This window comes from Euleptes europaea, chromosome 16 (assembly GCF_029931775.1).
Source record: "Euleptes europaea isolate rEulEur1 chromosome 16, rEulEur1.hap1, whole genome shotgun sequence".
NCBI lineage: Eukaryota > Metazoa > Chordata > Lepidosauria > Squamata > Sphaerodactylidae > Euleptes > Euleptes europaea.
In genome coordinates this window covers 46,826,974-46,853,768 of record NC_079327.1, presented here as the reverse complement: position 1 = coordinate 46,853,768, position 26,795 = coordinate 46,826,974, and the positions used below count along the sequence as shown (strand labels likewise).

The following is a 26,795-nucleotide window of genomic DNA, read 5'->3' as shown; positions in this document are numbered from 1 at the left end:
CTTGCACTGCCATTTCCTGCCCAAACTGGCACATGAGGGAAATGGGGAAAGGGTTCTTCCCTCAGTCCTCTCTTCACCACCGTGGTGGGAGGATAGTTTCCAAAACTTTCTCTTCAAGCATTTATCCTCAGGATTTTCATCAGAGGGTTTCTGGTAAAAAGTCAGATCATGGCACTCTTTTAAAAAGTGTCAAGTTTGGGACTAAAATGGCTCAAAATGACAAGAATGAATCTTGTCCTGTTTGGGGGAAGGTCACAATGCTATGGCTTGTGAGGTCTGCCACCAATTTACCGTAAAGGCCCATCATGAAAGGGCCACTAGGCTGAAAGCTACATTGTGGGGGAAAGCACTGGGGTCTCCCGAACCCCAGCTCAAAAAGCACCTGGCTCAGCTAGAAAACTGGGCCTGTATGCTGTCTCTGTAGTATCTGTGCCCTCCACCCCGACATTGGAACTGGCCGCTAAGCAACCTCATAGGGTAGCTTCCACTCCAAGGGCAGTATTTGAACCACCATCTAAGAAGGCAAAGAAAAAAAGAAGCACATTCCATCAACTTCTCAACACCATTCATTGCCTTCCTGTCAATGTTGAAAGTCGCCTTCTCCTTGGCACCAAGCTTCTCCCTCTCGGATCGACTCCGACCAAGGGCTTTGACCTCGTACACCTTCTCCATCAATGAGAGCATCAGACTCCCCACAGTCTTCAGACAATGAGGTTTTTGGAGTACCTCCGCCTCTGTCCTCATTGGTGTCACACCCACAGAAGGTGCTGTTTCTTCCAGCACAGCAAGGAATTATGCCTGGCACCCCCTTTCCCTGGGGTCCGGCCCATGACCCATGGTTCCCCTCTCCTCCCCATGTACCTACCTCAGTGGGGTCAATGGGATCAGCAGCCATGTTATTTGTTTATGCTTATGCCTTCTGTCATCATATCTGAGCTGGTCCTGCGCCATTGACATGGATGCACAACTTCAGGGCCCTGGCGTCGAGTTAACAGCTTCCGTCAGATTAGGAGGAAGGTCTGGCTCATGGTTCCAACTTAAACTCCAAATCACCCTCAGTGCCATCTCCAGAAGATGCCGTTGGATGTCACTCACCTGTATCACCAACAGAGGACTTGAGATTGTACTCTGAATAGCAAATCAGGATGGCCAAGGCATTGGAGTTGGACTATCTTTCATTGAATCCAAAGCCCTTGGATCTGATTCTCAAAGTCCTTTACAATTCTAATATGGGTCCAGTAGCATTCCTCGCGCTCCAAGGACTATTGGACATTGCTAATAACATATGGGCCAAATCTGCTTCTGGCCCTGCCTTGGTAAAAAAAAAAAAAGTTGGAAAACTTATATAGAATTAGGGAAGAAAGATGTGAGTTCCTTTTTCAACACCCCCAAGCTAATTCTTTGGTTTCAGAAATGTTGATGCAGCTGATTGCTGTAGACGAGTCATGGCATCAGGAGTGGTGCTAGGGCATCATTCCTGGTTAAAGTGTTCCATGTTACCCAATCATAGAATCATAGAGTTGGAAGGGACCACCAGGGTCATCTAGTCCAACCCCCTGCACAATGCAGGAAATTCACAACTACCTCCCCATATACCCCCAGTGACCCCAATGACACCAGAGTCAACACTGAAAAACCAAGATTGAAGGAAAGGAACTTTTTGATTCCCAAACGGATGTTGAACAGAATATGTAAAAATAACAGCAAATTCCTTGGGGATAACCACTCAACCAGCTCTCTTGTACAAGCAGAGGTATTTCCTAAAGCATTCTTACCATTTCCAGTTCCAGAGTCGTTACAGACAGCAGCAACAGTACCACCCTCCTTACTCTCCTGAACACCAGAGTAGGAAGTAGCAAACAGTGGAACAAGCAGATCCCCAGTCACTCCTGCACTAACAGGGATTTGCAGAGGTCAGCAGTGGCAGGAGCAGGAATTATTCTTCATTGGGCCACCTAATCCACCCTTCCACATCTTTATAGACTTGGTGGGATTAATTTCTCCAATTCAGGTAATTTGATTTTAGGAGAACGAGATGGTGGCATGTGCAGTTTACTGTTGGCAGGTGGAGTGAGAGGTGCTGAGCTAGGGTTGGCCCTTTTGGGGCCAGATAAACATGGGTTCGGTGTTTTGATTTAACTAGACATCTGTTGACAGGGGAGCTCATAAGACCAGACACTGTGGGCTTCCCAATCAGAGTGCCAAGGGAGGGAATTCTTGGTAGGGAACATCATGATTTGAACCTGCATACTGACAGAGCATAGGGGAATGGTGTTGCACAGCAGTATCTCTTGGCACCTTTTGATGCACAAGCAAGGAAAAGTGTGGTCCAGTTATATTACTTCTTCAAGCTTTGATTCAAGGTTGTTCTGCCCATGCATTGGCAAATCTGCTTGATAATACGTTAGGGAACCCACGCTATTAGGAAGGAAAGTTTTGGTGAACTGGAGTTCAACTGTTCTTAAAATTAATCCTTTGCTTAACCTGTATTGTGGTTCGGCATTTTCATTTGGACTGTGTGGGAGCAAAGCTATGACTTACCTTGTGGGACTTACACAGAAGGGTACAAATATGTGAGCTTTAAATACTATACAAGCATACCTTGTTTTAGTGTGGTTCTCTTTATTGCTCTTCGCAGATATCGCATTTTTCAGCAAGTCTATCAGCACTATTTTCCCATCAGCACGTGCTCACTTTCCCAACAGCATGTCTCTGTGTCATATTTTGGTAATTCTTGCAATATTGCAAACTTCCTCATTAGTACAGTTCATTTTTAAAGACATATTATTTATTATTATTTCAACCTTATACCCTGCTCTCCCTGGCTATTGCATACTTATAATGTAAACATAACTTTTGTCTGCACTGAGAAACAAAAAAAAGTTGTGTGACTCACTCTGTTGTGATATTCATTTTATTGCGGTGGTCTGGAACCAAACCCGCAGTGTCTCCAAGGTGTGCTTGTGTTGCTTTCTCAGAGGTTTTAGCGTTCATTTGCTAATCATTGCAGATATTCAAAATAATATTTTCCGTAGTGATGCTGCATTTCCAGTAAGTTGCACAAGTTTGTGAAGAAGAGCAAAGTAGCTTTGTCATGGAAGTGTAATTAACACTTTACTGATAGTGCAGATTTATTACTAATAACAGCAATAATGGTGTTTTTTTTTTTGTATTTAGGAGATCGAAATAGGCGGAGAAGATGTCAGGTGGCTTTCAGTTACATGCCTCAGAATGAAGATGAGCTGGAGTTAAAAGTTGGAGACATCATTGAGGTAGTAGGAGAAGTAAGTAGTGTTCTTTCACTGATAATTCATTTTCCAGTAGGCTTTTATTGGCTTAAAACTTCACATCATTTAAAACCATATGGCACAAGATGTGCCCAATTTGCTAAATCTCAAAGACAGCTTTGTGTGTGGTAATCTGGTAATTAAAGCTACAACAACATGCTGTTGTGTTTTTGCACATGCCTAAGTATATTTATTTATATGGAATTATCAATATGGACTGTGCATAGGTATGCATAAAAAACAAGGTGACAGCTCCCTGCCCTGAAGTGGAGGCTGACAAGAGAAGTAAACAAGATTTGAGTGTGAGTAACAGATGAAAGAATTGCTTTCGGTTCAGAGTTCCAGTAGGAGATGAAAACTAAGAGGTTAAACTAAAGTTTTACCAAACTGGGTTTTGAGGAAATTAGGTAGGGATGAGAGAGGAGGCACTGTGTGGGTGTTCAGAGAAGGGGTTGTAGTAATTGTGGAGCATAGTCATAACATGAACCAACATTTTCACCCAGGATTCAGAGCAGAAGGACTTTTGGGGTGCAAGGGGTTTCTATGGTGAACAGTAGGATAACTTGTTAATAAAAATAAAGACAAAGGAGAGCAAACTGCAGGATACAGAGTTTATTTAGTTCTTCTAGATCCCTATACTTTTAGCAATTTGCTTCATCAGGGGATCTAACACAAAATACAAATACAGTTGTAAAAGACATAAATGAATATGTTATTTTCAATTTTTTAAAGCACTCATATAATTACTATTCCGCTATACATTTTAATGATTCTATTTATTTATTTAGTATTAGATCTTGTGAGGTAGGTTAGTCTGAGAGTGTGTGACTGGCCCAAGGTCACCCAGCAAGCTGCCCTATCATATAGGGGATTTGATTAGATTCTTCCAGATCCTAGTTCCAACATTGTAACCCAACAGCACAATGGTGCAGTGATACAGTGAGACCAGAAATACATGTGTAGCACTAAGTTTTCAAATGTATAAGTGAATGAATTAGTATGCTGCCTATATTTATATTGGGGAAATGCAAATAGCAATTAAATAGGTTAGAAATGTAATGAGTATGTTAGAAGGGTTACATTTTAATAGGAAGACATAAGAGGTCATACAGTAGCTAGTTGGCTGATGGACTTTATAGTCTGCCGTGGTTAGCTTGGAAAGTCTGAGTAGCTGCATTCCTAATTTCTAAACTACTGATTACTATAGTTTAATCTATTCAGATAAATAAACAGGTGACTTCCTTCTCGTGGTGTACAGTTGGATCCAAGGTTTGTTAATTTAAGTGAGCCATATCTGGTTTTGCTCAAAGTCCTCTGTTCTCTTAAATAAATCCTGCAGTGTTTATTGTATATGTAGAACTGCAGCCTTATCCTGTTTTTAAAGTTTTTTGACCCTAATTTGTTGGGGTTTTTATTAGAGAATACAAGGAGAAACAAGTTATTTTCTTAGGCCACATGACTTCATCTTGTATTTCTTCTTTGTTCAGTGCACTGAGAGTGAAATTAGTCGACATATTTTTTAAAAAATCACCTTTAATCACACATTGTTTGACATACTGTTTCAGACAGACAACCTAGTTTGCATTGAATGGATTTAAGGAGTTTTTAAATTGATCTTGAGTAACTTAACTTAGTTCAAATCTAAAACAAAATATTACTGGAATATATGCATCCCAAACTGAACTGATTCTCAGTGTCCTTTAAAGTTTTTGTTAACCTGAAAATACTGAAGCCCGAGTAAACTGAATGTGTAATACATTGTCTGTGTAAAAGATAAATGTTGTTTTGCTTAGATTTGTCCAGATTTCAAAAATTGCTTGTTCAATTATTTGCTTAAAATATTTTTTTCTGAAAAGAAGTGGATTGCATCCATGTTAGGGTTTGATCATTAGCATACTGAAGCTGTCCTCTTCTGTCACTTTTCTGTAGATGGGCAGTGTCTGATGGATGGAAATTATTAAAATATCAAAGATATCCTTAGTTGGTATAGAGGATGAGTAATTTCTTCTGTCACTTTATAACCTAAGGGTATTTGCTATTTAGAGAATGTCATTTCCCAGCATGAAGCTGCCATTCCATACTAAATGGAATTACTTGGAAGAAAGTTAATCACTATACATGACACATTTATTTTCTACTACTGTTATGCTGGAGAATAATTAATTTACCACTTTAAAACAGAAGTGATTTCTGAATCTTGTTGACAGTATCAGTGTGTTCAATTCAGTATGCTCCAATCTTATATCAAAATACAAGTGAATTTTTTTAAAAGTGAGAAACGATTTGTGTGTGTGTGTGTGTGTGTTAAATTAAACTTTTATTCCACTCAGATGCAACTCAGTTAATCTAGACATGGAACAAATTACAACAATTATGCAAAGTAACTATCTTGTAATGCTAGTTATAATAAATTTACAGTCCAAAACCAATAAAAGTTGTAATGCTAGTTGTGGTGGAGGTAAGGAGAGAGAGATAGCATGCCGGGTGCATCCATTAAATATAATGGAGGTGAACCGCTGGCTGCGTTGGTGGTGCCGGCAGGAGCGATTTGGATTCTGGGACCTCGGGCTAGGTTTTCAAGGATAAGTGCAGAGTTCTACATCTGGGTAACAGAAATGAGGGACATGGATACTAAATGGGGGATACATTTCTGGGCAGCAGTGTGTGTGAACAAGATCTTGGGGTATGAGTGGACCGTAAGTTGAATATGAACAGCCAGTGTGATGCAGTGACAAAAAAAGCTAATGCGATCTTGGGGTGCATCAACAGAGGCATAACATCCAAATCTCAAGATGTCAAAGTTCCGCTGTACATTGCATTGATCAGGCCATGCCAGGAGTATTGTGTGCAGTTCTGGAGGACTCACTTCAAAAAGGATATGGACAGAATTGAGTGGGTACAGAGGAGAGTGACAAGGATGATCAGATCAAGCCCTATGAGGAAAGACTGAGGGAGTTGGGAATGTTTAGTCTGGAGAAGAGGAGGTTGAGGGGGTCATGACTTCTCTCTTTAAGTATTTGAAGGGCTGTCACTTAGAGGAGGGCAGGGAGCCATTCCTGTTGGCAGCAGAGGACAGGACTCACAATAATGGGTTTAAATTGCGGGCGGAAAGGTACTGGCTGGGTATTAGGAAAAAGTATTTAATGTAAGAGTTGTTCAACAGTGGAATCAGCTACCTAGGGAGGTGGTGAGCTCCCCCTCACTGGCAGTCTTTAAGCAGAGGCTGGACAAGCACTTTTCAGAAATGCTGTAGGCTGATCCTGCATTAAGCAGGGGGTTGGACTAAATGGCCTGTCTGGCCCCTTCCAACTCTGTGATTCTATGAGTATGACCTAAAGTCACGTAGCACAGGCAGGAAGGAGACGGGAAAGGGAAGAGGACACAGGGAGGAGGATGGCGGCAGCAGGGAGCAGCCAACACCGTTACCTCTTCCCTTCCTCATCCCTTCCTGGCTGAGCTATGAGATGGAGCAGCCCCTGCATCCTTCTCCCCCTCCCCCATCGCTAACCTTCCTGCGGGAAGTTTCCCCATTTCTTTCTTTCAAGCAGCAGAACTGCATCTCTTTTTTCCTCCCTACCAAGGTAAATGCTCCTCTACACTGGAGGGGCAACAGCCTCCATGCTAGTGGATATAACAAAACAGATGCAACATTTTGAAAGTGGAAGTGCACATGTGGAAAATGTTACATCTGGTTAGGCCCTCAGATTCAAACTGTGATATAGCTAAGACCAGGTCTTAGTAGACCAAACACTGAACATGAGTCAGCACTGTGATGCTGTAACTAAAAAGGCAAATGCAGTCTTGGGCTGCATCAACAGAAGTATAGTGTCCAGATCACGCGAAGTGATGGTATCGCTTTACTCTGCTCTTGTTAGACCTCAGCTAGAGTACTGTGTTCAGTTTTGGGCACCACAATTTAAGAAAGATGTGGACAAGCTGGAACGTGTCCAGAGAAGGGCAACAAAGATGGTGAGGGGTCTGGAAACCAAGTCCTATGAGGAAAGGTTGAAGGAGCTGGGTATGTTTAGCCTGAAGAGGAGAAGACACCATGATACATGAACATGATACATGATACCATGAACATGATAACCATGTTCAAGTATGTGAAGGGCTTTCATGTAGAGGATGGTGTTTTCTGTTGCTCAAGAAGGTCGGACCAGAACCAACAGGTTGAAATTAAATCAAAAGAGTTTCCGTCTAGACATTAGGAAGAATTTTCTAACAGTTAGAGCGGTTCCTCAGTGGAACAGGCTCCCTTGGGAGGTGGTAAGCTCTCCTTCCCTGGAGGTTTTTAAGAAGAGGTTAGATGGCCATCTGTCAGCAATGCTGATTCTGTGACCTTAGGCAGATGATGAGAGGGAGGGCATCTTGGCCATCTTCTGGTCACTAGGGGTGTGGAGTGGGGAGGTAGTTGTGAATTTCCTGCATTGTGCAGGGGGTTGGACTTGATGGCCCTGGTGGTCCATTCCAACTCTGTGATTCTATGATTCTAGGTGAATGTGTAGTAATAGCGGGGCTTAAAATGAAATCTTGCAGATCGAGGATCCACCATACTCTTATCTACTAAACCCCACTGCCTTTTAAAATTTTATCTTATGTGTGTACACATGTGTACTGTGTTTATAGGGTTAACACCATATTCTTTTACATTGTATTTGTTTTTATTTTTAAAAAATATGCAGTGGATCATATATAACTACTGAAATCAATATCCAGTAAAATAATAATAAATCACCAGACTGCTAAGGCAGCAATAATAAAGCAACACAGCACTTTCATTAAATATATGTCCATCAGTTGATTGAGGGAAGGCTTTTATATGCAACCAAGACCATTTGGGACTTTTAAATGTAATAACCGGGATGTGATATTCAAGCCTGAAAACAAATGACTAGCCAATGCAGTCACGTCAGAATATGGCTGTGTTCTTACTTTATGTTAGTTAAAAGGTAGCCGACTGAATTCTGAACTAGCTGCTGTTTGAATAGTATTCAGCACTAGCATAGAACAAGTAACAGTAATCAAAATTGGAGGCTGGAGATCTACAAGGGGACACACCTGGCTGAACATAACTACTAGAAGGTGCCACAATAACCTGTGGGCCCAGGAGCATAATCCCTTCCAAGAGCCAGAGACTTCCAGTTATCAGTACATTTGTATTTCTGGCGCTGGGTTTCTTTCAATCATGCAATCCAAATAGGTTCCAGGCACAAATTCAGGAAGGAGACTTCCATCAATCTGTTGATGACACTGCATTCTGTACTGATGGATTATCTCTCACAGCATCAACAAATAGATGTTTAACAGTACCCAGGACAAGGTGAAATTATACAAGGTAACTAAGGTGGAAGAACAGCAATCATCCCCCATAGTTTTCTGTAGAAGAAGGAATCTAGAACTATCACAAAGGACTCCCAAAACTTGCAGGATTCTGTAGAACCTTTGATCAGTCTATCAAAAGCCAATGCAAGGTAATCAGTAATAAAAACATTCCAAACGGTTGTCACATGCATGTGCAAGTTTGAACTTCAGAACATACTATGTTTCTGTCTTGGCACAGGTGGAAGAGGGCTGGTGGGAAGGAGTTCTCAATGGAAAGACTGGCATGTTTCCTTCCAATTTCATAAAGGAACTCTCAGAATCTGATGATGTGGGAACTGTTCAAGAGGAGCAACTAGTAAAACCAAGTAAGGATATCAGCATCCCGTGCCCCATTTTTTCCATTTTATTTTCGCTTTTGCTAGAAATATATTTATTTTTGCATGATGGTTTTTCTACAGTTTTGTCTTGGAATATCGGATGAATTATATGTTAACATGAAAAAGTTTAAAGACATTGAAAAGTGCAAAATGAAGCAGATGTAATGTTCAGTTCAGCAATGGATAAATGATTACACTACTGTGTGCTCCCTAATGTAGGAGCCTAATGTAGCAGCAGATGGAGAAGTTCAAAGGTTCCTGGGAATGGGCATATTTCTCTTCTAGCCCACATCACTTCTGGCCTGACTTTGTTAACCTCCTGCGTCAGTCATGGTGGCTGAATGAGGGGTTGGCTGCAGAGACTGTAGGCAGTGACCCCTGCGTCCTCTTTATAGCTGCCATCACTTCAATATGAAGAGTGCAGCAGCTGCCACCACCTCACCAGACACCATTGTCTTCTCATGAAGAGGTGGAGGAAGCATCTACTACCTGCTCTGAATACCATAGCTTAGTGAGGAGAAGGTGGCAGCTGTTGGACTTTCATTTGGACCACCCTCTTTTGAAAGAGGAGCCTGGAATGACCTCTTAGTGATTAGAAGTCTGTAGCCACTATTGAGGAGTAGGGGACTGGCCAGAGCAATGACATCTGCCAAACAGTAGGCAGTGACACCCGGCAGACTGATGGCAACAGAGTCCTTCCAGAGTACAAGCCCCCTTGGGGGATCAGTAGATTTAAAGGACCAGCCCATGCCTGCTTCCTCATATCTTTTACGTCTTTGCTCAATTTTCTCTGCTTGCCATAAGTACTGTTCGACATTATACCTGATTGTTGCCATGGACAGTATGGTTACTCCTCAACAGTAATTTAGGAAAACAAGTTTTAAAGCAGGAAGCTTGCAGTGGCAAGATTCAGTGGCCTACTCCCAATTTTCTCAAGTTAATATTATATTAACTATATAATATTGTATTTACTATATAATATTAACTATATAATATTGTACTATTGTATTTGTATTTGCCCTCTTTCTGTTTGGTATAGTAATTTTTTCAGTACTTAAAAACCCATAAAACAAAAGTCAAACTCTAGTTACATGAGGGTTTCCCATTTATATTGCAAAGATTCCTGTCTCTGGGTAATTGTTGTTTTTGGTAAGAAATGTCTAAAATATATACAGCAAATGGATTCGTTTAGCAAGAGGCTATGATTCAAGGCCTTTATGGATTCAAAATTACTTGTTCTGAGGATGCAGGAGTGTCTTTTTTGGGAAGTATGTTCGTTCTTTTATCATCTTTTAATCCATGGGTAAAAATAACAATTTTTTTGGTATTATTTTTCCTCTGCTTATCTGTTGGCTTGGTACTGCCATAAAATGCCAGCAGTGTTTGGAAAGTGTTGTCCTCATAGCCACTTCCCTAAAACTGCTGTTTTACTTCTTTTTAAATGCATGTTTAATACTTTTTTATGTTGGGTTTAATACTATTAAAATTATTACTTTAGATTTTATTTAATATTGAAGAATTTAGCCACCATTTTGAAAAAATTGTATTCTTTCAGATCACTTGCTCTATTATAAACTATAATAATATTGGATAACATATGGATACATATAATATAGTTGGAGGAATGGCTGTTACATTGCTTTCATTAGCTTTAATGGAATAAAAATGATCAATTTTGTTTACTCCTGCATATTGTTAGAAATCTTATTTCTGTATGTTGTATGATTACCCATTGGTTTATACTTCTGACAGTAGTTTGAGATGCTGATGCAGTAACACTGTACTTTTAATGTATGGCTTTAATCTAAAATATACAAGTATTGATGGATTAAATTGAGTCAGAAATAGACATTGCAGCACAAATGTGCATTAACACTGAAAAAAGAAGTCACTCATCTAGCTTTCTAGTCCTCCACCACAATATTGACCTATGAGTAAACATATTGTAACTTCATGAAGATACATTTCCTGCCCCCAGTCAATGACTTCAGCTGGCAGGCAGGTGGGGAAATGTATAACATGAGGCCACAGATAGTTTGTACAAGATATTATGGAAAGGTACAGGGACTGGATGGGCTGTTTTTCAGCAACAGCGACATGTATATATCTCATTCCAAACTCAATGAACACTTTCCTTGATCTTTTGGACCCAAAAGCAGACAGATTCATGGCCTTGCTTTTTCTCTCCATTAAAGGTTTGTCACACTGTCCACATACCTGTCTGCCTGGTGGAAGGGATCCATTGTGGGAATATTGCCAGCAATATTTGGATAATAATCAAAATATTTATAATTTGGATTATAATAAATTTGAATAATAATCCATATTTCAAAATGTTTGAATTTTTTTGCATTGACCTGCCCCATCACCATATTGTGTTTTCATCTTGGGGGACTTTCTTCTGAGGAAGGTCAATTCTCATAATTGTTCACATAATGTCTTCAGAGGGGTGGGGCTGTGGCTCAGAGGTAGAGCATCTGCTTGGCATGCAGAAGGTCCCAGGTTCAATCCCTGGCATCTCCAGTTAAAGGGACTAGGCAAGTAGGTGATGTGAAAGATCTCTGCCTGAGACCCTGGAGAGGCGCTGCTGGTCTGAGTAGACAATACTGACTTTGATGGACCAAGCGTCTGATTCAGTATAAGGCAGCTTCATGTGTTCATGTGTACGTAGCTGGGTGTGATGATATTGAGTATGCAGGTGGCTTATGGATAATTTAAAAGATCCATCAAGTGAAACCATAGAACCAGAATAATTTCTAATCATATACACACCCTTCCCTGGCATTTGGAAAGCTAGCAAGGAGGTTGGATAAAGGACACATGAATGATGCAAGTAGTTCAAATGAAGGGGAGGAGTATCTTTTATGGGTGTTGTAGGACAGTGCAGGTGTGTAATAGGCTCCTATTTGAGACATCTTTGGAACTAAAGTCTTTGAAACATCTTAATATGTCAGTTAAGAAGTTTAAAAAATTAAACTACATAATCAGATTAAAAGTGAAGTGGAAACATAGTGGAACTTTTAATTAAAAAGTGTGGTTGTATGTACTGTAGTTAACGTTTTGACTTTGACAACCCGTGAGATCATAGGAAATGATAATTATTTATATTATGATGTAATTCTTCGCAAAATCATTATATCTTCCTGTTGGAAATGCATTTAGTGAAACTTGACTACTGAAAGTCCTGTTCTTCTGCTAATAAATCTTTCAGTCCACAGCAAAGACTTTTAAAACTATCCTTTCCTATCCTTTCTTTTGCCACTATTCGATTTCTTGTACCCCTTTTTGTTTTGTTTTTCCTTTTCCTTTGTTCTCCTGTCAGGAAAATCTGCCTTTGAAGGTTCAATTCTGTATAAAGTGGCACCAACCAAGATTGACAGCTACAGACGCTATAACAGTGAGTTAATTTTTAAAAGAAGGAATGCTAAGCTAAGTCCGCTTCCTTGATTGTGTGCAATTTCATCTGCCATTGAATAACAGCTACCCATTGCACTCAGCTTTGGCTGTTATGCGTGAATATGCTGTGTGTATGCTGTGATGCTGCCAATCCTATAGGCTGATGTGTATGTGTACACATGTATGAACAGTATTGAAGGTATGGGGCACTACTGCATAATAGAATATTAATTTATAAATGTATACTTTAACAGTTTGCTGGAATTAGAATGCATATTTCTGAGTGATGTTCCATGAAAAGCAATTTACTCTTAAGCACTATGTGACCAGGGTGGGCAAAATACAACTATTCAAGTTTGTTTAGGATGGTTTACCCAACAAAGAATAGAATTATTTTTAATAAGAAAACACTTATCAGCCAGACCTGCTTTTTGATAACAAAGGAGGCTATATACAATGTTTTCTAGCCTATTATATTTAATGCAAAGCCGTGTTCTGGATGTGTGCAGTGAGAATGGCTGGGGTAGGGGATGGGAGCGGGGTTTACCTCCCTTTCACTAATTGCTTCTTACTTTAGACCTTTCCTTTTGTTTGCCATATTGCAGCTACTCAGAGGAAAGCTGACACTTCTGTTGAAGTCATCAGATTTCCCCTGCTTTAATATATTGTTATAATTCAGGTGGAAGTTGATAACAACATCAGTATATCAAATTTTGTTGACATCATTTTTGTTCCTATCAGAATCTATCCAGAATCTCTCTCTTACTGTAAACATGTGCAGGGGGCTTTCACCAGTGATTCAGCACCAACTGTCATGGTTACAAGAAATAATGCAGGTTTAAAATGTCTGGGCTCATGGAAGAAGAGCTCCTGTAAAGGGACAGCTGGAGAAGCTATTTTTCCTATTCCTTTTGCATAAGTGTGTAAATGCCTGCAAAATGAAGATGGATGAGAGTTTTTTAGCTAGCTCAATATCTGTAATTTTATGTGTATGCAAGAAAATAACCTCATTCACTGACATTGACTATTTATGCATGAGTATTTAGCTTCGCAAACAATGCTGGACTGAAGGGAAGACCCGGCACACCCCTCCCCCCTGGCACACCAGGGAAAGACCCGGCACCCCCCCCCAATTCAAGCAATTTACCACTGAGTGACCCGAATGCATTGGGGACGACACACCAGATCTTTCCCTGCAAGTTTTTTCAGACATCGCAGATCCATCAGAGCTGGGCTGATTTCCCTCCCTCCCTGCTAGATTACCGATGGAATGATGAAATGGAAATGACTATGCGAGTGTTTTTATGTTGTTATGATCCCTGCAGTGAGATAGTCAGAAACAAATTGGTTGGGAGGGGAGGTGGTTATCTGGACCTTTCTCTGCTTTGGCTGTAAAATGGCCACTCAGTTCATTTAAAATGAAATAATCCCTCTGTGGGGATGGCGGGGGCTGGTGATGTATTTAAAAAAATATATACTACAGCCAATTACAAACTATTTTCAGGGGGACTAACTCCCATGTGGTTCAAAAGCTCCACATTTTAGCTGGAGATGCATAATTGATCATAAGGTACTCCTGGAATTTCCTCGGAGCAAAAGGCCCCCATGCATAGAGTTTTGAAAATTTAGATAAGAAAACTGCATCTAGAGAGGGGCAAACCCAATGCAAACTTTCCATGCATAAAAGGCCATTTTGTGGTTGTGCCCACCATCCTGTGTCAGAATTCCAAAGGTGCCTGCAGGCTGAAAAAGGTTGTAGACCCCTTCTGTACCCCCACCATTTTACCATATTAAATATTACATTGTTGCATTTTGTGGGTTATTTGGTTATGTTGTGACTAGGAAGCCAAGACCCCCTTTGTCCCTGTCTCCCAGTATTCATGTGTTTTGCTATTCACTGTAATCCCAAGAACAGATCCCAGTCCATGACTATATTTTTGCCAGCCACTGTCTTAAGAGTTGTTCAGAAGCAACAAAGGTAAAGGTCAAGCGCTGGGTCATTACTGACCTATGGGGTATCGTCACATCGTGATATTTACTAGGCAGACTATGTTTACGGGGTGGTTTGCCATTGCCTTCCCAAGTCTTCTACACTTTATCCCCATTAAGCTGGGTGGCAACTGGCCTTAGATTTATTCACAATTCTGATTTTGTAGATCAAAACGTTTGTTCATAGTAAGCAAAACATTAGTGCTCTCATATAATTTTTTCACTTTCTGTGACTCATTTAAAATAGGGCTGTTTTAACCTCTCTCCTCCACTTCTAGTAATGTAGAGTTAAAGTAAATTTATGACAATGTAATAAACACATGCACAGTGGTCAGTTACAGTGATTAAACATTAAAATGCAAGCAGATGCCGCTGGGCACATAAATGCAGAGTTCACCGGAAAAAAAAGCTATGCTCCAGGTCTCCAAATGTTATTTTTTAGGCTTGTAATATAAGCTTTACTATAGATGTCATGTGGAAAATACTTTATTTCCATTGTTGTATTGCGTCTTCTGCCAAATAACCAACATAACAGGAAGTGCTAAAGAAATTAAAACAAGTGAATGGCTAAGGCAGTAGACAGAAGCAGAAGACAAAAACTTAACAGAAACAATCTTTTGTTATGGTTTCTGGAAAAAAAGAAAAATTGTCTGCATCCATAATAATAGCTTCCCAGCTATGCCAAGGGAGCCCTGCCATTCATGTTGCCCCATGTTACAGGAAACTGCTTATTCCCCTTTTAGTCTGCATGATTTGTTGCCAAGGCATAAATCAAGCTTGTTCAAGCTTGTTTGTGTTACAGAATATGATTTGTGTTTAAGAAAGGAAATGACAAAACATTGTTGGAGGTTAAAACTGTGTCTTCCTGAGGAATATATTCTGGAATTATGAATACATCTATGATATATATCACAAGACTTTTAAAGTGTTAAACTTTTGTAATGTAATATATCTTCTGATTTTTAAAATAAATATAGCCTTCTTAAAACAAGGTCGGTGTCGGACATAGGCACCCGATAATTGACACTAAACCAAAATGCAAATTGCTTTGTTTAATCATTAGTTGGACAGGTGGCACTAGACTTGCAGTGCAGTCCTAAGATTTACACTTGTCTTGATTAGTTAAAGTCAATGGGAGCCTTGGGATTTCCTCTTTCCTTCACCAAAGTTCTACCATCAACTTTAATTGGCATGGAGTAATCTAATATTTTGTTTGGAAATTTGATTAATTAGTTTTGCTCACAACCAGGATCTGATGGGCAACCATGTTTGGAGTTTTTCTCCGTACCAACTTAGCATATTTTGCTGTAGCACATGGCTTGGTTGACTTCCATAGGTTAACAGGACCTATTCACAAACATCCTTTGTTTTGTAGTGGTTAATATGGACTGACTGAGATGTCTTGTATGTGGATGGCTAGTTTGTAGTGGCCTTTTTGCTGCGAACAATACTATGTTTGTAAAAAAAAGCAACTAAGTAAAATTAGATAACATTGGAATGGAGATGTTGACCATTTCAAGCACTTAAAGTTCCAGTGGAGTAGTTGTCCAATGCTGTCTTACATCAAAAAGGAGTCTTGTGATACCTGAAAGACTTAAAGATTTATTGAAGCGCAAAGCATAAAGAAGTTGTTTGGTCTTTTCCAACTATCCTGATGTATTTATTATACTAATGTTTTGCAGATTTATCTGTAAAAAATGAAAGTGGAGCAAAGGAAATATTGCAATCTCTCTCTTTTTTTCTGAAAAGGAATATCCCCTAATACAATACAATACTAATTGTAGTTTTATTTAGCACACGGTTCTTCCTGGTTGGCAGATCAGATTAGACAGAAACTCTTAGGTGGCTCAGTTATATATATTTTATGCAACTGACTTTGCAGTGCTCAATATCTGTGAAGATAATGCCGGGTAAGGACTAATATCATTCTCTCTGTATTGGAAGTGTGTGTGTATATATATATTTATTTATAAATATATATATATTTAAAAACCTAACATAAAGAATAAGAAAAAGCTGTCTCAGATGAGAGTTGACATTAATGCAGTTTGAGAAAGATATATTACAATACACATTGATTATATAACTGTGTCATAACATAGATAGCGCTTATCATATAACTGTAACATAACATAGATAACTCTGGTGCAGTTTATTTTCAAAGCAAGGCAGTGTTGTGGACATTTATTTTGTTCCTTTTCTTATTTTTACATATGGAAACAATTGTTTCCCTGTATTTTAAAAGGTGTTAAAATAAAAACAAATACTATGGTAAAATTCAAAAGGTAATTTAATACATCCCACTGTCATTGTCTCTGAGAAATCTCAATGTGTTGCTGAATTCTGTGCTGATGCCAGCAAAACCCTAGGGAATAATTATTGTTAGTGCACTGATTTTGAGTGTCTGGTGCCTCGTGCACAAATTGTAACTGTATTTTTAAATGTTTGATTCCTATAAACCCAGTAGAGTGGGTTTTTTTTTCTTTACAGTGAAATATTGCTAAAGCTAAGGTTAAAATTAGGTATCCCCTGTCTTGGTGGTAGAGCAGGCTGCTTTCTTTGCATGCAGACATTTCAGTCATTGGCATCTCCAGTAAAAGGGTCTAAATAAGAAGGTATTAGGGGAGATCTCTTTTTTGCCTAAGAGCCTAGTGAGCCAATGTCAGTCAAAATAGTGTTAACAGAGCTGGATGGACCAGTGATCTGACTTTTAAATTGTGGGGGGGAGTATGCCTATTCATGTGAAAACGTTGAAAAGTTGTCTATGAACTTGTTTGTGAGCTGTCATTTTGTGAATGCTAACTATTTCATAGTATCTTTATTGAACGTGTATAGGGTATGATTATTAAATGATGTTAGAATACACGTGAATAGGATATGATTATTAAATGTTAGGGCTTACCATATGCTAAATACAATCCCAGTTAGTTATGCTCTAAGAGATAGTGTTCCAGAATTATGTATTCTGCTTGACTGGCACAATACAAGTTAGCTAGATTAACAATGTTTTGTTGGCCATTCATGCTTTAATTGTCAGAATTTCAAACTGTATCATTCATTTGTTGCTTGCTCAATCTATGCTTCTGTGTGTCTTTGGAGGAAAAGAGTGAGATCTTATACCTTCAGCTTGCTTGCACAGAGGAGTATTTGGTATGCATCCATAGCAAGACAGTATCTCAGTGAAGCTGTTCAAGTAAAACCTGTTTATCCTTTAAGCTAATATAAGCGGAATAGCCTTTCTCACTGAGGCTACTAAAGCCAATCAGGCTGTCTGTTTTGATTCATTTTATTTCTGCACAGGGGTGTGGATGCATGCATTTGTAACAAGATTGCCTCAGCTAGACAGGAATGTAATTAAATGCGTTGGCAATACTGTGCAGGTTATTAGATTGCATATTTGATTAACTAGTATTCAGTGCTCTAGTTCTCCCACAGATAATATTGCATAAGTAGTTTGACATGAGTTATACGAACACAAGGCCCACTATTAACCCAAGTACTTTCTGACTGGAGCCACTTACTTTAATTTTTCATTTTTTAAAACAATACACATTGCACAGTTGTTGTTTAGAAGTAAATTCTTGACAGCGGTCATACATTTCTTTTCCTCCCTTCTGTCTCACAGGCTTAAGAGATGCTGCAGGCTCTGAAAGTGACGGTGGTGACTCAAGCAGCACAAAATCAGAAGGTGCCAATGGGGCAGCAACAATCCAACCCAAAAAGGTCAAGGGGATTGGTTTTGGTGACATTTTCAAGGACAAACCTATAAAACTACGGCCAAGATCAATTGAAGTAGACAATGACTTTCTGCCTGTTGAAAAGGTACAGTCAATAATTAAAGATCCTCAGATATGTTTGACATTTGGTTGTTTTAAACCTAAGTTTGACTGTTGGGTTTTATCCTCTGCCAAAGTCAAGAAAATGAATATTGGTAAGTTGAAGTAATTGATCATCCTAAGTGCCTAGAAGAAAAATCCTTTATACCAGTGGGTAAATTATGCCTTTTAATGTAACAGTGTTTTAATATCTGCTTGAAGACTATGCAAATAGTATTATGGTTCAGTCTGAACTGTAGTTGTGCTGTCTTCGGGTGAACTTTATAGAATTTTATTTAATAACTGCAGTGTTGATTTTCAAGTACACATAGCAAATCAACTCCTCAGCCTTTCCCTCAAAGTGAAGGACACTAATGTGTCCTAGCTTTGGGCCATTCATATTTCGAGACGCCATACAATACAATTTTCTGGCTGCTTATGTTTAATGAAAATTTTTGCATGTAACAATGTTTGCTATCCTGTTATTCAAAATTAATGTACTTGAACAAATAACATCAGATGGTAATATATAATAAAAGTTACATATATTGTAGTAGGCAGGAAATTTGTGAGCACACTGAGCTGAGGAACAAAAGTTATCAAGAATGACAGATTGCAGTGCAAAGATGGTTCAAATGTTTGTAGTAGTAGAGGAGGAAGTGGATATAATATCTAGGAAAAATGGACAGAGATACCACAAGTATACAGTAACTGGCTCAGTTAGCAGAACAATCTTGAATGGTTCCTACCACATCTTTAAATAGCTCCCTGAATCCCCACATGACCAAGTCAGGGGACGAAGGCTACGTTTCCTACCAGAATTAAGCTAATGGACTCCTTTTTATTGAAATCCTGTGGCTGGTGGCATTGGAAAAAAATCCTTCCCATAGCTTTTGAGCTTCCCTGGTAACTACAACCCAACACTTAAGTCACCACAGAAGCCCATGCATTGAATTAGCACCTGAGCAAATTATCTGTTCCAAACACATCCCAAGATGAGACATCAATAGTAGGCCCTAGGATGTAACTTTGTGTCCCATGAAATTAGAGTGTTACAATTCTCTGAAGAAAATTGGGTGGTGTTCTCATTGTCTAGGGGCTGTTGGGAGTACATTGAAGCTTGTACAAGAATGTGGGGGAACAGAATGGGTTGTCATATTCTCTGATAAACATTTGCACTTGACATTTCCTCCTTTCATGAACTGCAAAACAGTATTTGTAAAGTGGCTCTTTGTAAGTTTATTTTCATTTTGTTAAGTAAAAATGAAAAAAAAAATAGCAGGTTTTCTTTTTTACTGTTCTTTTGCACTATTCCTGTCTTGACACAGATAACTACAGTCTATATTATTCGTTGTTCCACAGTCCCTTTGTTACAAGCGCACTTGTTCATTATTCTGTTCGCGTACCCCTTGAGACCTCATGTGTGTCTGAGTGCATCAAAGTTCTGCTTCGTGTTTATGGTATTTTCTGGTAGCACTATTTGTGTTACATTAGGTATGTCACTTCTCATTGCAAAGTTCCAGAAGAAACCATAAAATCATTTTCTGCGTAGAAGTTGGAAGCAAGATTATGTATAACAGCTTAAAACTGAGTTTTATTTTTTCCTCTCTGACTTGAATACAGCAAAGACTCTTGAAATAAGAGGTCTTTTTTCTATTCATAACAGTCTAACCATGCAAACAAAATCCTGGTGAAGTTTCATAAAGGTTTCTTAGAAGATGATGAGTCTTGGAAGGCAATCAACTCCTCCAAGAATTTCCTTTTCTAAGAAAGCATTGTATCCTCCTTGGGCAACACTAATTTTCCAAACCAATGCATTTTGTTGTTGATTTGTTTTAGGCCACAGAATTGAAAAGTTGGTAGACCTCTTGCAAGTGAACACTGTAGCTTTTTCAGCACAGTTATCAACTGTAATGGACAGGAGTTTTATCAAATATGTGTCACTGATTTATCTGAAGCAGAATGGGTTCAGCTCCTCCTCCTCTTGGAATTGCTGGTCTGATAGGTAATTCACAGCTGGGAGCTGATTTAAGCGAAGATGTGCATTCTTCCCTGAGTGAATTCCTATACAATCACACTCTTTTGAGATATGACAAAATTGTTAGGGTATACAAAATTTATTAAGCTTTATCTAATTCCCTGGCTATTCGTAGCAAAGTAATAGGGGTATTACTCTGGTAAGAGAGAAGGTTTCACTTGAAGAACTGTGAGCTTGAAATCATAACAGTTCTGCACCTCAATAACAGTATTGGTTTAAAGCAGACTGCATTGAAGTAATGCAAATAAGTTGTATTGCCATTATTTTCCAAAATGTGACTGCAACAATTACTGTTGCTGAAGCTGATGAGCAACTAGTTCCCCTCACATGGTTTCTGTAAGAAGACTTCATTTGGGTGAAGAAAGTAACTGAAAAATATGGGAGTCCAGATGTATAAAAAATACAGGAAGTGATACAGTCCCCTGCTGTAACAGTTCCTCAATTTAAAAGCTGTTTGAAAAGCCAATTTGTAGTAATTCAAAAAGCCAGTTTTGTACGACTGAGCAGTCATTATTTTAAAATGATTTATTGAACAAGAAATCAATACCTTCTCTATCCAGCATTGGTTTTGAGTTAAAATGTGGATGGGAGACGAGGATGCCACAAATGGATTTCATTATTAGATTCCCTGTATAGCAGGCTGTATATGCAAGAGAAGGAGCAGAACGAGAATCAGGCTCCATATAGCTATATTATTCTCACTGTGGCCATTAACACATGGCTAGGATGTCATTGGTTTGTCCCTCTCACGTCTCACACTTTTCTATCCCGAGATCAAAAAACTGAACGCATGGTGAACTCCGCCCCGCATCAATCCTGCAAAAAAGATCAGGGAGGAATGTTCTCATGCGCAGCTCCGCAGGATAATAGGGTAGTGGTCATAATTTTCATCACCGCTTTGTGATTGGCTGATGCTGGTTAAGGGTTGACCTAATGCTGAGGTTTTAAAAAAAAATTAATACTGGCATGCCGGTATACCATCATATCAGCATTAAACTGTTGGCTTTAGACCTCCCCCCTCCTCTCGGATCTGTCTTTACTCTCTGCCTTTGCAAAATAAAAACAGTGAGGCGGGCGCAGGTTCCCCTGGGCAGTAAAAGAGCTCCATTGGCGGGGCGGGGTGGGGAGGCTTCCTGCGGACCTTGGAGGAGGGCTTTCTCCTTCTGATTATTTTGTCTTGTTCTTACAAATGAAACTAAATGACATAAAGCAAAACAACAACAACACAACAAGAAAAAGCACCCACACTGTTGAATTTTAACTGAAGAAAATTCGTAGTTGTGTTGCTGTTCTGCTTTAAGTTACTGTGGATGAATATCAGGGGTTACTCGTTTGTGGTTCAGTTTCTGAGAAATCAGATTGTGAATATTCACCTTTAGATCCTGATCTTGAAGAATGGCCAAAATATGAAATAATCTTTCCTGAAGACAAAAATAAATAAATTCCTAATTGTAGTAGAATTGACCCTGGATGAGCTGAAGTATCTGTATGTAGTTTGAGTGATTATTATAGAATATCTTACCAGTTGCATCACAAACCCATCCTCCAAATCAAGAGAGGCAACTGGGCTTCAATAATTCATCCTTGAAATTATTGCCCTACAATTGTGATGGAAGCTCTCTGTCAGTAAAACTGAGCACTTTGAAACCAGGAAGGCACCTGGGAATAACGATATTCCTTCCAAACGGTGGCATTCATAGTTATCTGAATTCACAAGAATAAATGAATTGGTAAATAGTATCAGAGGGAAGCACCCTAGTTGCATATTCAAATGTTATTGGATGAGCTAAGATTCCTCAAGTTATTTGGCAAAAATAATGACTTGAAGTGCATGATTTTTTTTAACTTTAAATCAGGGGTGGGGAACCTTTTTTCTGCCAAGGGCCATTTGGATATTTATAACATCATTCGTGGGCCGTGCATTCTGGCCCTGCCCCCTTTAACCCCTCCATTGTCACCACTTCTGCCCCCAGCCCTCTTGTAGTACAGAGGAAAAGATTTCTTTCCCAGGTGGGAAAGGTTTAATACAGTTTCTTGGGCGGTCATAACAGCTCCATAGCTAATGACTCTTCTCCAAGGAGTAAAGAAGGTTCCTTTTCTCTGCAAAACAAACTCACATCTGCCTTGAATAGAGGCTGTTCCTGTCCGCAGGAGGGGGCGGATCGCCAGTCTTAGATCTTTCTGAGCCAGAGATCTTGCAGGACCCACAAAGGGCCAGACCAAATAATTTCGCAGGCCTTATATGGCCCCCGGGCCTGACATTCCCCACCCCTGATTTAAATTGTATTGGAATTCTTTCACTGTTTTATTATAAGGCAGATAAAACTATATTGAGTACCATCTTTTTGTAACTGGAATGAGAACCTGATTATGTGGTCATTTTTCTATCCATATAGCTTTTATTCAGTAGTAGTGAAGAAAGTGCTTGTCAGAATAGGAAGGGTTCATAATAGTAGGGTTGCTGGTACAGAGGCATATTTTGAATTGCCCTGCCCTATAGAATCCCTTTTGATGAATGGCATTGTCAAAAGTGAATGTGTGTGTGCACGCTAGAAGGTCAAACTAAACCAGATGTGACGGTGTCCACAGGTCAGACCTGTGGACACCATGTCTAGTTTGGCTCACAGAGTGTAGGGAATTTAGGAACATTATTTGGGTTGAAAACTAAGGCTGCAGTCCTAAAGGGGGGGAGCCAAATTGGCTTAGAAGCCGGTGTGACCGCTCGCCAACCTAAGTGCCCACTTATCCCAGGATAAGGGGCACTTACCCTGGCACGGGGGGGAGGGCATTCATGCCAGCACTGGTAAGCCATGCTGCTGTGCAGGACTCTGCCACCAATGCTGCAATGCTGGCAGCAAAATTCTGGAAGTAGGAGCCCGCACCAGCGTGGGGGGGGGGCATTCCAAGGGGCGGAGCTGATGTTAGTCAGCTTCCTAACCCCTTTCACTAGGGGAACACTCCCTCGAGGAGAAGTGTTGCTACGCCACCATTTTGGGGGGCATAGCCTCGCTTTCTGCTTTGTAGGCATTTTCTCTTTTTAATTTTTGTAAATGCTTTTATATTTGGTGGCTGGGAAGACTCTGAGAAGGCTGTGCCACTCCTAGCCACAGCGGATTTACCCCCCTTCAATAATGGGCTGCCCCAGTGTAATACTAAATACTTCTATTTTGACATTAGCTCCACAAAAGTTCAGTGAGACCTAACTACAGTTAAATGGGTTTGGGACTTCAGCCTATATCTACTTGTGGTGTGGGCCTATTTGTAGTTTGCACTTAACAGGAGCAGCTGAAAACTGAGCCATCCTTGTATCATAGGTTTGATCATTGTTTGCGACGAACATGGCAAAGAAACAAAACCCACTGATCAACTTTTTTGTTTATGCAAAGGATTTTCATCCCAATATTTCCAGGTGAAAAATGATTATCAAATGTGCCGGTGGATTCCAAATAAATTCTGAAGGGCTACTTAAACCCTAACCTCGATTAACATACATACCATAATGCATATACATTGTGGATCTTCAGCAGCCTTATTTGCTGTCACACCAGTCCTGCCTGGCTAGTCAGGCTTGCCAACAGAGAACCCTAGTTCATAGATTTTATGTAACTTGTCCTCATCACTATGGAGACATCTGAACTCAGGTCTGCCAGTTCCAAGGCTGGCATTCTACCCACTGGTAGAAATGATGAGTTCTGGAAATATCCTGTAAAGTTATTTAGCTGTTGGAAAACCGGAAAGTTGTATTTCAGCAGAGGCTTGAACTGAAAGTCATATTTAGGAAACTGGGTTTGGTGATTCATTGTGGGTGGCATCTTGCCCTGTGGAGTCAGGTCCGAACCTGTTCCACTGCATCGTTTTGAGCTGAGCGTGTTGATGCTAGAGGTGCCCATTGTGTAACTGTGTAAGAAATCAATGTGGGGCTGTCATTATTTCTGTTCATTAAATTTTTGATATTCCATTTCCAACATAAACGAATGATAGCATTTATCAAATTGTTACTACCAGTCTAAAGCCCCTCTATTTTCTTTTTAATTTTCTGTTTGTTATTTTTAACAGGGAGCGGGGGAGAGAAAGGCGAAAAGATACCATCATGCTGTTAGAACGTTTATGTTGTAATACCTACCTTGAGTATACTTCACCTACACTGCAACCTAGAAGTAGTTTTTATGTTCTAGTAGCATTATTGAAGTCATCTCTATACATAGTAACAGCTTATTTAATTAAAGTTGCCGTCTACGTTGCTGCTTCTTACTGAGTCATTCTCCAGCAAAATCTGCTCATTTCCCACCATATGAAGTAGTGGGGTATGAGTATCTTAAGGAAGAAAGATGACTTTTTTCTGGATTTATGTTTGATTAATTTTGTTTGAAAATATTTTTCTCACTGTGTGGTCGTGGGGAAAAAATTCCTTTTGCCAGTGTTGACATTTTCACTCTCCATGTATGTTAAGCTAGAAGAAACCCAGCTTTCTTGGTAGGTAGGACAGAAAACCTCACTATCGTGGTGTAGCCCAAACTGCGAGCAATTCCAGGTTTCCAGTGAAATAAACAAGGGCAAGTTTTGCTTTCCTCTTAACTCACATTGGTCTTAAATGTGACTCAGTTTTAGGCTTGGTCTCCTAGACTTAGTGAGCTCAGCACTTAGGAGGAAGTGGGAGGGCTCCCACTGAGGCTCTTGAAGGCTGCTTAGTGTAATCGCTAGAAGAGCAGCTTTACTTCACAATGGGAGAAGAGGTATGTCTGTCTCCAAATGCTTCTCTTTTTGCTTATTTCTTCAACTGTGTTGTAACTCGCATAATGTAGAGCACAGATGTTTGGCAAGAAGGCCTTTGGCTAATTGTGTCATGGCATAAAAATGATGTGTTAAAAGTGAGAGACTTTTCACTGGAGTCTTAAAATGGAAAACAGCTCCATCTGTGTTTGTGAAGTAATAAGTAACATATTAAAATAAGTTACTCCTTTGCAAAGGCAGGATGCCCTGGAACTCTATAGCCGCATCACTCTTCCCCTTTGATCTGTAAATGTATACAGATGTTTTATGATATCCTTGATTTAATGTTGGCCTTTTTTTTGGGGGGGGGGAGGAACTGCTTTAAGACTTGCTATTTAATAAACTCTCTCTGTGTGTGTGTGTGTGTGTGTGTGCGTGCGCACGCTAGAAAAGGTTTCATTCATTTGTGTTGATATTTGTGAAGGTGAAGTGAGGCCTGTTTCCAAAGTAGTTAGGTATATTAAAGTTCTTCTTTTCCAGAAAAAGATTTCTGAATTATTAATGTTGGTCGGCTTTTTGTATTTTCTGTTTGAAAATTAAGACAGAATTATGTCTGCATATGACACCTAGTTCTCATGGTAAAATCATTCTTAATTAAAATTTAACAGTTTCTACTGCTGTATAATGAACAAACTGCTATTGTTATATATATATATATATATATATATATATATATATATATATATATATATATATATATATATATATATATAGTAATATATGCCAGTCTTAGTGTAATTTTATATCTATAAGACTAATTCTGTGTATGTGTTTAAAAGCAGACGTTTCAACTTCTGCTTGAAATATGGAACAAAGATGCATAGTTCCCTGAATAGCTTTTTTAGATTACTATGTGCCATGTGTCTTTCCTTTTCCTGTTTGGGACAGAACAAAAGAGAATGAGATGGATGGAAGGATAACATTTAACATGTAACTGAAATGTCTAAAATATTTTGAACACATGAAGTGAGAAATAACATAGTCATTTAAAAAAAATAACACTAGGGTAAGAGAGAACACAATCTACCAAAAATGAAATCTAACCCCCCCACAAAAAAAAGGTCTTTGCAAGCCTTATTGAAATGCATGTTTCATTTTTATTCCACCGTTCTTACAAAGAGGTCATGGTGGTTTATATAGTCTTCCTGTTTTATCCTTACAACATCCCTTTGAGGTAAGTTCAGCTGAGAGATAAATTGTCCCAAGGTTATCCAATTAGTTTCTTGCCCAATGGGGATTTGTACATGGCTCTACACGGTCATAGACTGACACAATAAACGCACACATCACTGGCAGTGGAAAATATATGTGAGTCTGTATCTGGGCTCTTGCCTTTTCCATTTCGAAATGACTTGTGAAAAAGTACCTGGGGGACTGTATCCAAAAACTTTTGTTCTCACTACACTGATGTAGAAAAATTGGGGTAATTCTGAGAACTTCTGGGAAACCATTTCAACAAGACTGCTGAAATGGTAACTTGTAGCCCTCGTGCCAGAGCGCTTCCTGCTACTGTTTTGGTGCTAGCTACTTGCATCATTTTGCTGTTCAGCAAATCTCCTAGTCTCTGCTCAGAAAATCAACTGTGTGATAGTCATCTCTGGATGGGGCATGTCACAGATTAGAATCTCACAATCATCACTGCAGTTTGCATTCCACATTGCAAAGTATCCTACAAATTCCTGTCCTTTTCTGTTCCTCTGCATAACCTGTAGAATAAGTTGACATGGATGGAAAAATGTGTGGGTTGTCTGTTTCCTTTTTCATGAACTTAATTGTACTGTTTTCCATAGATGTTAATCTA

At 39.4% G+C, this 26,795-nt stretch overlaps 1 protein-coding gene across 2 annotated transcripts in view; it reads left to right on the top strand.

Annotated features, from left to right (window-relative positions):
- SH3KBP1 (SH3 domain containing kinase binding protein 1) overlaps positions 1 to 26,795 on the top strand; it is a 133,145-nt gene that overhangs the window by 50,757 nt on the left and 55,593 nt on the right. Inside the window, exons 3-6 of one of the 2 annotated variants that reach the window (XM_056861726.1) lie at positions 3,178 to 3,284; positions 8,848 to 8,974; positions 12,309 to 12,383; positions 17,997 to 18,193. In XM_056861726.1, coding sequence (XP_056717704.1) covers positions 3,178 to 3,284; positions 8,848 to 8,974; positions 12,309 to 12,383; positions 17,997 to 18,193 — 506 coding nt within the window. The remainder of the gene's footprint in view (positions 1 to 3,177; positions 3,285 to 8,847; positions 8,975 to 12,308; positions 12,384 to 17,996; positions 18,194 to 26,795) is intronic. The other variant, XM_056861727.1, reaches the window with a different exon arrangement.